Source organism: Sinocyclocheilus grahami, unplaced genomic scaffold, assembly GCF_001515645.1.
Source record: "Sinocyclocheilus grahami isolate Dianchi unplaced genomic scaffold, SAMN03320097.WGS_v1.1 scaffold685.1, whole genome shotgun sequence".
Classification (NCBI taxonomy): domain Eukaryota; kingdom Metazoa; phylum Chordata; class Actinopteri; order Cypriniformes; family Cyprinidae; genus Sinocyclocheilus; species Sinocyclocheilus grahami.
The window spans coordinates 405,510-419,183 of NW_015505864.1; the positions used below are offsets into that span (position 1 = coordinate 405,510).

Genomic DNA, 13,674 nt, shown 5'->3' on the forward strand with positions numbered 1-13,674 from the left:
GCAACTGAAATGTTCCCAAGTCCAGAAACGTAGCAAGGAGATCTATAAAATAATCCATGCAACATCAGTGGTTCATCCGCAATTATACGAAGCTATGAGAATACTTTTTGTGCCCAAAAGAAAAAAAATAACGACTTTATTCAACAATTCGTCTCCTCCGCATCACCCTGGTGCCATTTTGGAGAATATCAGCTGGACGTAAACAGCGTATGCTGTTCTGTGTCAGCTGCGTCACGCCGGAACTGTTTCCTACGTTGTTGTGATTTGATCTGAACGAAAACAACATATCTGCGTGACGCAGCTGACACAGAACAGCATACGCTGTTTACGTCCAGCTGATATTCTCCAAAATGGCACCAGGGTGATGCGGAGGAGACAAATTGTTTTTCTTTTGGGCACAAAAAGTATTCTCGTAGCTTCGCATAATTGCGTATGAACCACTGATGTTGCATGGATTATTTTACAGGTCTCCTTGCTACGTTTCTGGACTTGGGAACATTTCAGTTGTGTTGCTGTCTATGCAGGGTCAGACAGCTCTCAGATTCCATCAAAAATATCTTAATTTGTGTTCCGAAGATGAACGAAGGTCTTGCGGGTTTGAAACGACATGAGGGTGAGTAATTAATGACAGAATTTTCATTTTTGGGTGAACTAACCCTTTAAATATATTATATAAAATAATTACACTTGTAAATTTTTTTATATAATATAATATAATATAACATAACATAACATAACATAACATAATACAAATAAGATGCATGATATGAAGCATTTTTAGTAATAGTTCACTAGTGGTAAATGTATTATTAACTAGTGTTTTCAGACCTTTGCCCACCTCTGTATGTAATGGACATTTTTATTAACACAGCATGTTCACCAGTCTGATTTTAAATAAACTAAACTACTTTAAAGCAACAGCAAGATGTTACTGAGGAAGCTAGAGTCGCACTATCAAAATAATTATTTGATCATTTCACAAGGTCACTTTACAAGGAGCGGCAAGATGCAGCAAACTAATACGTAAGAGGATGCAGTGGAACAAACTTACCTTTCATTAGCAGCTCTTCTTTGGGAATGCTCTGGAAAAGCTTGTGGTACTGCGCATTGTACTTGCTGACGGTCTGTGAGGAAGTAGAGGAAAGAGAAATCAGCTGCTTCGCACAGCTCTTCTGCAGCCTGGCTCTTTCTCTTAAGGGATGTGAGCTCTGCACCAAGCTGAGCATGCTGACACGACACAAACACTCCACACCAACCGAGAGGCAGCCTCGCTGATACCCCGTCCCTCTCCACTGTCCCGGGACCCAAGAGCCAACTTAGCTTCGTCCTGTTCCTGTGAGCTAACACAGCGTTTCTTCTTACTTCAGAAGCGTCTCTCTCTATCGCTCTCGCTCTCTATCGTTCTCGCTCTCGCTCGCTCTGTCTCTCTTTCTTCACTGCCCCGTCACAGACACGCAAAAGAAACACCCACTGCGCCTTGACGGAAAAACCTGTGGGCTTGTTTCTAGCACATTTGTCTTCACCAGCGCTCTCTCACTATTGCTTCCTGCAGCTTAGAGCGTTTCAGAGCACACTGATACACAACAGATCATTAGGATGATGGATGTTCATTATGTAGATGGGCTGATCCAGTCCAATTTTTAACCCTGCTTGTACAACTACACTGTCTGTTTATAAGCTGTAATAAAAGCAATATTTCTTAATTCTATAACCAAGGCTAGGTAGGGCCCTGGAGGTGCAGTATGACAGTATCTTTCATTGTGACCTTCACTCAAACTTCCTGAATAGCAAAGCTGTGGTCACAGAATCTACTCTAAAATCTACCGAATTACTCTATGACAGGCACCAAAATTCTTTTTACAGAGACCCAAAACATATTTGGACACTTAAGTTACAACTAAAAGTGTAAGAAAGACTTTCATCAAGTATTTTCGTAGGATAACAAGATATTAATGTGGCATTTATTTTTAGGAAATATGACAACAGTTTTACAAAAATAAGTTTTACGAAGTTTTTTTTTTTTTTTTTTACGAAGTTTAAGATTTTATTTTTTGTTGGCAAAAATCACTGTGACATTTTCTGCTTGTCCAATGTTACTGGAATATGTTCATACACTGACATAAATGTGTGACGCAGCAATTTGCAGTAATTTTACACAAATAATTACAAAGAACCAAGAAGTAACACATTGAAATATTATCTTGTAAAACACTCCAATAATCTTTGTTTTATTTACAACTTTGAAAAAACTTGTTATAAAGTGGTTAATGTGTGACTTGGAACTCACTTTGTATATTCACTAAAAATCACTACGATACCAGATGGCTAAAAATAATTGCAAAAATGCTGGATCCCTTGGATGTGGTGTTTTTTCCACCTCATGCCAACTAAAGATATGTTTATTGCTCAGAAAACAGCACTGGTTGTATATAGAGGTTTTGTTTATCAATTCTCAGTCAAGAGACTGGATTTTGTCAAATTTTGAGATAATATTTTGTTGTTGTTTATTACCAGAGGTCAAGGTTTAGCTAGTTAGCATGGTCCCATTAACCCCTGCTGGTAGATGCTGTAACTACACCATCTGGGGGCAAAACACATCTTTCTCCAGTTAACATAAATATTAACAGAAAGCTGTACAGCTCTTCTTTCTTGGTTTTTGCCATGAAACAAAAGCTGAGGACATGTGAAAATATTTAATCTGATAGAAAATGTATTATAATGCTTACAAAAATGTTATATATGTTCAAATATACTTTTATTTTTATATTTACATACAGACATTTTTAAATACGGTTAAAGGAACACTCCACTATTTTTGAAAATAGGCTCATTTTCCAAACTGTTTTTTGGGTCACTGTATTTATAGGTTGGACAAAATGATATCGAACTGTATGTCATCTGGTACTTACAGATCCACGGTAGCATTTCTTGGCGTCCTCATATGACAGATCATCTATTAGATGCACCCTGTGATACAGAAAGAAATATGTAAGAGGATCTGGATAAATATTAACCTGGATATCCAATATGATGCGGTTTAAATGAGAATGTTATGGTAAAAGCACATTTTGTGAACTAAAAGGGATATTTTCCTACACAATATGTAATTTATCTAGGTAAGCACAAAAACAGCCTTGTTAACCTCAGGGTGAATTCATGACAGAGAATACATATAAGCCGATGATCCCCAGCCCTCCAAATATGCTCATGCTCAGGCCGAGGCAGAGGGCCATCCCATAACATAAAGCTTACGACTTTGACACTAATAACGTTTCCAGAGAAAAGCTCAAGACATTCACGTGACATATGAAATTGATTTTTGCACAAACTGATTTTTGTTAGACATATTGGTAACACTTTCTATAAAGCCCGTATTTATAATACAGGGTAAGGCATTATAATTTCTTACACATTTGTGGTTATAACTTTTAAGAGTATGATTATTTATAACGCACAATGAATGCCATATTAAATCTAATTAATTTATAATGATTTTGTGAACTAAAAGGGATATTTTCCTACACAATATGTAATTTATCTAGGTAAGCACAAAAACAGCCTTGTTAACCTCAGGGTGAATTCATGACAGAGAATACATACAAGCCGATGATCCCCAGCCCTCCAAATATGCTCATGCTCAGGCCGAGGCAGAGGGCCATCCCATAACATAAAGCTTACGACTTTGACACTAATAACGTTTCCAGAGAAAAGCTCAAGACATTCACGTGACACATGAAATTGATTTTTGCACAAACTGATTTTTGTTAGACATATTGGTAACACTTTCTATAAAGCCCGTATTTATAATACAGGGTAAGGCATTATAATTTCTTACACATTTGTGGTTATAACTTTTAAGAGTATGATTATTTATAACGCACAATGAATGCCATATTAAATCTAATTAATTTATAATGGATTATCTCATATCTTGACATTGTTTATTTAAGATCTACACAGTATCTTACTACATCTTGTGAGTGGTTAGGAGTGGTTGAGTGTGTGTGTGTGTGTGTTTCTTTTTTTTTTCTTTTTGAGTGATTCCTGTGAGGTTAATGTTAATTATGCTGTGAGCTAGCTTAAGATCAGTTGTAATACAAATGGAAAAATGCATTGTTTTTTTTTTAAATATTAGATTACATTTTATTTTGATGGTCCCCTTAGTCTACTGACTATAAGTAACTTTGCAACTGCATGTCAACTATTCTTTTTGAGTGATTCCTGTGAGGTTAATGTTAATTATGCTGTGAGCTAGCTTAAGATCAGTTGTAATACAAATGGAAAAATGCATTGTTTTTTTTTTTAAATATTAGATTACATTTTATTTTGATGGTCCCCTTAGTCTACTGACTATAAGTAACTTTGCAACTGCATGTCAACTAACTCTCATTAGAGTGTTAGTAGCCTTAGGTTAAGGTTAAGTGTTGGCAGAATATGACGTAATAATAATAATATGCATAATAATATGTATAATAATGACGTTCTTGAAAAATAGCTTATAGTCAGTAGAATGTCTGTTGGGGAACCATCAAAATACAGTGTTAGCAGATATTTAGCAGACAAACTATAATGCTCCAATCAAAATAATCATACTAATATGACAATAAAAATTGTGCAAAGCAAGTGTACACATTCATCTGAGCTGATATCTGATCTTATGGCTGTTTAATTGAATAAAAATTATTATTATTATTATTATTATCGCCATCATTATTTATAAGTGGTCTTTGTCTGCTTTAAGTAAAGTGAAGTTACTTTACTTATGGCATACAACGTCCACTTATAAATAATAAGACCACATTCTAAAGCCTTTTGGATGTTTTCATGAAGACTTTGTATTTGTCATTTTACATTTAACAACACTAATACGATGTACTAAATTATTGTGCAGATCTTCAACAAAGGCAAGATATGAGACTTACAATATTTTATAAATATATAAAATATAATCCATTGTAAATTAAGTGGATGCAACGTGTTCATTGGGTTATAAATCATTATACTCTTAAAAGCTATAACCACAAATAAGTACGTACGTTAAAACTGTACTTATGCTTATTTATGAGATGATACAACATAAGGTTTTTTTTTATAATGCATTATTAATTCATTATAATGTCCTAAGAATACCCTTGTAATGTATCATAAACATCACTGAGTTTTGTTAGGAAACAACTGATCACTTAATCAATCAATGTGCTTATAATTAAACATTCATTTTGGAGTGAGTTATATTTTGACATTACAACAAAACAAATGCTGTTTTATCAAAAAAGTCATTGAGAATTGTTTTTATTTTTATTTTATTTTTATGGTGTCTGCAAACAATGACTGACTGCAGTAAATCCTAATGCCATCTATTTTGGCTAGTAGAATTTCTCAATGGCTGGTGATTGAAAAAGTTAATTACGATGATTATTGTCATTGCCCAATTGTTAAGAGTTGGGCTTGGTAACTTATGGGTTACAGGTTTGACATGTCAACTTTTGATTCAACCCATAGTGTGATTTGAAGGGGGACCACAAGTATATCTGTCCAGTGGCTAACCGGTTGGGACACCTGATGTACTTCACCTTTAAAACTACTCTGCTGCAGTGGGAACGTCCTGTAATTTCACCGGATTAAAACGTAAACTTCAATGATGGCCCAGAATGAAATAATGAAAACTAATTACAGGACAAATGCATCTGTTATGCCTTTACCATCATTCAACATAACAGGGAACACCGCTACACCCACACCCGTGAACAGAAACATGTTTCTTTTCACACATCATTGTTCCCGAGAAGATAATATTATGTCCCCTTAGGCCGCTACTGTTTCCGCTGCACTGTGCTGTTCTATCCAATAAAAATGAACATCTGAGTCTATTATAGATGATTCTATATTCCCTTTGTCACCATTTCAACAGAGAAACAATGCCTTATGTAGCGCTAACCGAGTTGCAAACATTTGCATGCTTTAATTAAATAATAAAAACAAATAGAAATCACCAGCAGTATCTCAGTAGTGTGTGAAAGTATGTTTTTCAGAGCAACATGTGTTGTGGTTTCCTGTGTGGCGAGTTAGTCGTGACCATGTTCAGAATGGCATTCTACCCACTTAATGTGAAAGTATATGGTGTGCAGAAAATACGAATAGTCTGTATACAGTATGTAAGTCATAGGCCTATTATATTTGTAATTTTTAAAATGTCTTTTGCATTGGACGAAAAATTAATTGAAAAACAACAGATACACACCAAATGTGCTTTTTTCCCCCTCTTCATAACTTCTTGCCTTTGTCAGTACGTCAATGTTATTACAGCCAAAATTACTTACTATATACGCACATCCTGGATACTTTAAAGGGGTATTTCACCCAAAAATGAAAATTCAGGTTTTTTTTACATACACTTATATGTCTCCACTTCAGAACTGTATGACTTTCTTTCTTCTGTGGAACATAAAATAATATATTTTGAAAACTATTCATGCAGTGGACATAACCAAATCTGTTTGGTTACCAACATTCTTCAAAATATCTTCTTTTTTTTGTTCCACAAAAGTCATACCAATTTGGAACAACAGTGAGTAAATAAAGACAGAATTTTCATTTTTGGGTGAACTATCCCTTTAAGCATTCAAATATCTAAAAATGCACATTGAGCTATAGTATTAGTGAACTGTAGTATAGTGCTTTAAAATAATCTGTCTATTGTACTAACTTATTTCAAAGTTTCAGCCGAGGTCCTGTCTGTTGGCAAATCTGCATATTGTGTTTGGGAGCAATGGCCATTGGCTATTGCTCCTGAATATTTAATTAGGTTGGCCTGCAAGTAAGGGAGGCTTATGAGGACTTTAAATATGTATTGTAAATAAATTCATAACGGTTATAGTTTTTTCAGGGCCATATATTTCATACTCAATACATTGAGCTATAGTATTAGTGAACTGTAGTATAGTGCTTTAAAATAATCTGTCTATTGTACAAACTTATTTCAAAGTTTCAGCCGAGGTCCTGTCTGTTGGCAAATCTGCATATTGTGTTTGGGAGCAATGGCCATTGGCTATTGCTCCTGAATATTTAATTAGGTTGGCCTGCAAGTAAGGGAGGCTTATGAGGACTTTAAATATGTATTGTAAATAAATTCATAACGGTTATAGTTTTTTCAGGGCCATATATTTCATACTCAAAAATGTTCAGTATCCCAGCATATTTTGTAGCTCTAATAGTACTAAATCTCACTAAAAAAGGAATAGTTTACTAAAAATTAATATTGCAATGCCATCCATTATGTAAATGAGTTTGTTTCTTCATCAGAACAGATTTGGAGTGGAATGGGTCCTGTGAGAATCTTTCAGGGCAATGAATCCTCTGCAGTGAATGGGTGCCGTCAAAATGAAAGCCGAAACAGCTGATAAAAACATCACAGTAATCCACAAGTAAAAAACATGACTTTAGTCCATCAGTTAATGTCTTGTAAAATGAAAAGCTGCATGTTTGTAATAAACAAATCCACCATTAAGGTGTTTTAACTTTAAACTATAGCTTCTGGACAAAATATGAGTCCATAATTCACAATAACGCTTCCTCCAGTGAAAAAGACCATTCCCTGTTATACTTTCACATCGAAATCCACCAATATATTTGTTTAGAACTGTATTCGCTTGTAAGCAACTAGATTATAAACACACAGCTTTTCGCTTCACAAGACGTTAACTGATAGACTGGAGTCGTGTGGATTATTGTGATGTTTTTATCAGCTATTTGAACACTCATTCTGACAGCACCCATTCACTGCAGAGGATCTATTGGTGAGCAAGTGTACCAGTCAAATGTAATGCTATATTTCTCCAAATCTGCTCCAATGAAAAACTCATCTGGCCTGAAAGTGAGTAAATTTACAGCAATTTTTTTTTAATAGGCTTGGCTCTGGTGTCATGGCATATACAGGCCATCTTTAAAGACATCTCTGTCTAAAATGAATAACAACTCATTCAGCAGCCTCAAACTACTTTTAAATTCAAGTTTCTCTTTGTTATTTAAAGGAGTCCTATTATGCTTTTTCACTTTTTCAACTTTAGTTAGTCTGTAATGTTGCTGTTTGAGCATAAAAAAGATCTGCAAAGTTACAAAGCTCAAAGTCCACTTCAAAAGGAGATATTTTATTCAACAGAAATCACTTTTCAAAAACTACAACGAACGACTCGTTTGGACTACAATGCATATTTTCCGGGATTTGTGATATCACAAATACCGACGAATGGGACGAGACCTGGTTGAGCTGCACTAGAGAAGGCAACGAGTGTTATCACTATGTCGGAGACACGCTAGCTTTCCCAAGGCAGATGAACTTAGAGTGGTTACAATCATCCGGGTTTAAATCGCGCTCAAATTGATTTGATATTGACGCAATATTTACACTGAAGCTCGCAGGCGGCTATGGTAAGAGGCATGACATTTCCCGACCAGGCGCCGAGTGCTGCCAATCACAACACACACTGGCCCAGCTAACCAATCACAACACACACTGGCCCAGCTAACCAATCACAGCACATTTCGTATTTCAGAAGGCGGGCCTTCATTTGATACAGGAACTATTCGAGCCGTTCATGCCAGACCCGGGAGAGAGGTGTTGTAATAATGTAAAATATTCGAAAAATAATGTGTTTTTCGAACAACCTAGTATGACAGCCTGATCTAGTACACCCCCAAAACAAAATTAAGACTTTGTAAAAGAGCATAATAGTATCCCTTTAAGCAGAATTAAGAATTCTGCTTGCAGATACCTTAAAAATGACAGAAATATATAAATAGAGCGATATTACAATAGCTACTGTGTGTTTTGTGCTATCCAGACATGAGTCACATGTTCTTATTATGCTGGGCTCTGGCGTATGCACTGCAGCATGTCACAGTTGCAGGCTCATCTTGCCCTGCCTGCGGAGGTGGAGAGTTACCAGACTGGCAGGGTGTCTGTATGCCCTTGGCTGAGGTTCTGCATAGGCAGGCTGATTAACAGCCAAAATGCATCTTGAGCCAGAAAGGGAATATGTCCCAGCGGCTGTGTACAGTCAATAATTCATCTAGAAGCAAGTAAAAGGGGACAAAGATCGTCAAACTTGGATTTTTACAGAGGAAACACAATACAGCCTTTGTGATACTGAGCTGTTCAGTCATTCTGCCCTGTGGACGTCAGCTCTCTGAACAGAACGGATGACAGTGTGAGCACATGATATAGTGCTCAACTAAACCCCATCTGGAAACATTCCTACAATTATACTCCGCCACAGAACGGGCTTATATAAGAAGTGCACTACACATATAATGGAATCTGCCATCATGAGATTTAGTGTCAGTCCCAAAATAAAATTATTTAAAAATTTCAATACAAATTCATAAATGAGTGAATCTTAAAGCAATAGTTCACCCAAAAATGAAAATTTGCTGAAAATGTACTCCCCCTCAGGCCTCGAAGATGTAGATGAGTTTGTTTCTTCATGAGAACAGCTATGGAGGAATTTAGCATGACATCACTTTCTCACCAATGGATCCTCTGCAGTGAATGGGTGCCGTCAGAATGAGAGACCAAACAGCTGATGAAAACATCACAATAATCCACAATTAATCAGCACAACTCTAATCTACAATTAACCTGTTGTGAAGTGAAAAGCTGCATGTTTGTAAGCATCTTTCTGGCAGAAACAGTCCATAATACATAATAATGCTTCCTCCAGTTGAAAAAGTCCATCCCCATTGTCCTCTTACTCAAAATCCACTGACATATGTTTAGAACTGTTTTGGACTGTTTTCACAAGTAAACGGTGCTTGATGTATGCATATTTCTCTCCTGATTTAGACAAGATGATATTTTCACTGCAAGGAGAAAGCAATATTGTGGATAGAGGACTCATTTAAAGTTAAAAAGTTTTAATGATGGATTTATTACCAACATGCAACTTTTTACCTCACAGGATGTTAATTGATGAACTGATGGAATCGTGTGCATTACTTGTGGATTATTGTGATGTTTTTATCAGCCATTTGAACTCTCATTCTGGCGGCACCCATTCACTGCAGAGGATCCATTGGTGAGCAGGTGATATAATCCTAAATTTATTCACATCTGTCCCCATGAAGAAAAAAAATTGGCCTGCAGGTGAATAAATATTTAGCATAGCTCATTTTGGGGAAGGGTGACCAGACGTCCCATTTTTCCCGGGACAGTCCCGTATTTCAGCTCTATTTTTAGTGTCTCGACTTATTTTGAAAAAATCACGTTTTGTCCTGTATTTCAAAATTTATTTACGACAAAATTATTTATGACACAACAGAAGAGCACTCTCAGCCGCGCACCCACGCGATCCCAGTTCTGCGATCAGTACTCCTTGCGCCTTCACGTCAATTACACACACAGCTGTCAAAATGTCCATCGTGTGGAGTATCTCACGTAAATACAGTTGGTTATGGCTTAAGTGAACGTAAACAGGTGGGTGAAAACCGAATATGTGTCAGTACATTACATTAATTCGGTCTTAAAGGGACAGCAGCCTAATTACATACCTGTCTGTCTCATTAATGTTAATCAAACAACAAAAGATGTTAAATAAAGTACACATGTTAAACCTACTGTATTAGTAAAACGAAAATTTTTTATATGAAAAATAACTATGTACAGGTGTGTGTGTGTGTGTGTGTGTGTGTATACATACACTTATATATATATAATTTAGAATAAAATTTCTCATATCGTGCTCATATGTCCCCCGCACCCCCCCACCCCACCCCACCCCACACACACACACCTTCAAAGGTAGAACACGCAAACTCAACACAGAAAGGCCTTCTAAGTCAGCCAGAAGTCGAACCGTGGACACTCTTGCTGTGAGACAACAGTTTTACCCGCTAAGCCAAGATGCCGCCCACTATCATCAACCACTAAAATACTTTAAACTTTCAAAATAGTTTAAAACCAGAATATCCAAAGTCAAGTCATAACTTGCCTGAAATGCATGTCATCGTCCTTTGAGGGCTCTGACTGATCATGAGTCGTTAGGAGGCCGACATCTTCAGCCTGATCCTGATGATCACTCATGGTCTTAGGCCTGCAATACACACAAACACATGGAACAAAACATCACACACACTTCTAATGAGCCAACACGAAAATGTAGTCTTTTCCCACTGCAAAAAAGCGCCTGCGATTTCTGGAGTACAATTAAAAAGGTGTGATAAATGGACCACTGCTGCACTACCGTCACCATTAACTCTGAATGTTGCTTGGGCCTATTCTCTCCCTTGTTATTTTTAATTGGGAAGCTTCATTAGGCTGGAGTTCGAGTCATCTGTGTGTGCACTGACAGAGCGTTTCCTGTTTTTGAAGGTCACACCATTTGATCCTCTGCTTAATGCCCCCCGGAGAATTAATGCATGCTGCTACGTCGCACATACGCAGCTGGTGTGCTGCACCTCCAAATCACTTAACTAGCAGTTATCCTGCTGGCATAGTGCTAAATGCATCTACAGGACAGAAATGAGAGGAGGGCAAAGTGCAAGGTCTGCAAACCTACAGTGTTTTTAAAAATACAAATAGACAAGAGGATTAAACAGGCAGTGCATGATATTGGTAAAGAGATGACAGTTACCCAATTGATGTTCATGTGCTTTAAGGTCATATCATACATATTTTGTTATTAATATATTCTTCATTATAATTGTGTTTTTCATAACCTTTTTCAGAATGAAGGGCATTTTGTGCTGCTGTGCCTTTAAAAAAAGTTTAGGATATTTTGCTGTTTTGACTGTTATATTATACTTTATAATAAATCTTGTCCAATGAACACTGGTCTGCACTCTATTGAAAGCCATGACTTCATAAAAAAGCAGATTGTGTTATGTAAATGAACAGTGTTGTAGTGATGACATGATATTATGCACAATTGCAAGGGGCCACAGGATGATTTAAAATAAGACCAAATATTAACAAAAATCGAGATATAATCTGACATCATATTTCTTATTTTAATTTGTTTCATAAGGTTGTTTTAGTAAGGGTTCCCACGGCTTTGGAAAACCTGGATATATGAGCTAAATTTTACACCTGTGATTTCTACACCTGTAAAAGTAATTGAAATCAGGGTTAACAAAAACTAAAATTAAAATCATAAAAAACATGAACAAGCAGCATTTCTAATTTTTGTTTAGTTAAAAAAAATATATATAATAATACAATAAAATACTAAATAAAATAAGACTAAAAAGTAAACCTTAATAAAAAAAAATCTATAGACATGTTTAAAATGATTAATAAAAATTACACAACGCACAACAAAATTACTGAATCTTAAATCAATTTATAAAATATATATATATAAAAATAAAATCGATTTAAAAAAACATTGATATAAAATATCAGTAAAATAAAACTGATGAAAATGAATCAAATTAAATAATTAATTATGTCATGGAATTTTCAATATATACATTTTCTTTATTATATCAATCTGTAAAAAATTATGAAAATAGCTATTTGTGATTAAAAGATAATGACAATAAAAACATCTGTATCCTGTGCTCACGGACAACTAGAAAAAGGCATGTTAAGATGTCTTTTTAAAAAAACAATTACTTGTATAACAAATTTTACTTATTCATCTATTTTAACTCATATATAAAATAGACGAATCCTGCACACTGCTATAGCTTGCAAATCAAATTTTAATGCAACATTTCAGTCATGCGACCTTTCTCAGGTATTGTTTTCATAAACAAACAAAAAATTTAATTTGAATTAATTAAATTAATTAATATAGCCCTAATTTTATTATTTTCATATACTATTCGCTTCTGTAAATAAAAAGCTTAAAAATAAGCAGCCTTTTTATTACTGCAGACGTACCAGAAACATCTACATGGGGGGCCTGGAGTCAAAAAGATTGATAACCACTGATGTACATTATAGTGTATATTATTTGTACACTGATAAACATGTCACAGCTACATTTCTGAAGAAATTCCAGGGGAAGCCATGCTTTGTGTGTAATCTTAAAAGCAATCACCATTGCAGGGCAGGCCAGAACAGGCGTTATTGACATGTAAATAGACAATCATGTGTTGATGTATTCATCTGTCTGGTGCAGGGGGCTGTTAGCTTCAGAAGATCCTATAGCTCCAGCTTCTGAAAGTTTGTTTTCATATTATGAACTGTTTTATTTGATGATATGAAGCCTTTAATAATGACAGAGCTGTCCTAAATGTGGAAGGTTAATCAGGGCCCCTCTTCTTTCTCGCTATATCAGTGCATGTTTACTAGGCTGTAACATCACAGGATAACTGCTAATCCATTTAGCCAAATCAACTTTAGCCTACAGGCACAGAAGCCTCTCTTAAAGGCACACCACCAATTTTTTGAAACCTGGCAACGACACTGCATGATTACGAAACTGGCACATGCTGAAAAAAAGGCATGAATGCTTGAGAAGGAACCATTTAACTAATATAGTATTGCATATGTTTTACAACATTCAGGTACAATAAGCCACAAGCCATAGTAACTAAAATGCTCAAAAAAACCCTAAAAGACCTGCTATAATTTGTTAATGTTAATGGTTTACAGCGGGCAGTTGACAGGAGGTTGGCTGTATTTGTGTAAAGGGCCCTCAGGGGGGGGGGGGGGGGTTTCACACCAAAAAA

The 13,674-nt window shown here is 35.8% G+C and overlaps 1 protein-coding gene across 1 annotated transcript in view; it reads right to left on the reverse strand.

Moving 5' to 3' along the window:
• LOC107559432 (GRAM domain-containing protein 2-like) overlaps positions 1-13,674 on the reverse strand; it is a 23,828-nt gene that overhangs the window by 6,992 nt on the left and 3,162 nt on the right. The window contains exons 2-4 of the mRNA XM_016243254.1: positions 10,986-11,087; positions 2,910-2,967; positions 1,052-1,124 (exon numbers count right to left, since the gene is read on the reverse strand). Of these exons, the coding sequence (XP_016098740.1) occupies positions 1,052-1,124; positions 2,910-2,967; positions 10,986-11,087 (233 nt within the window). The remainder of the gene's footprint in view (positions 1-1,051; positions 1,125-2,909; positions 2,968-10,985; positions 11,088-13,674) is intronic.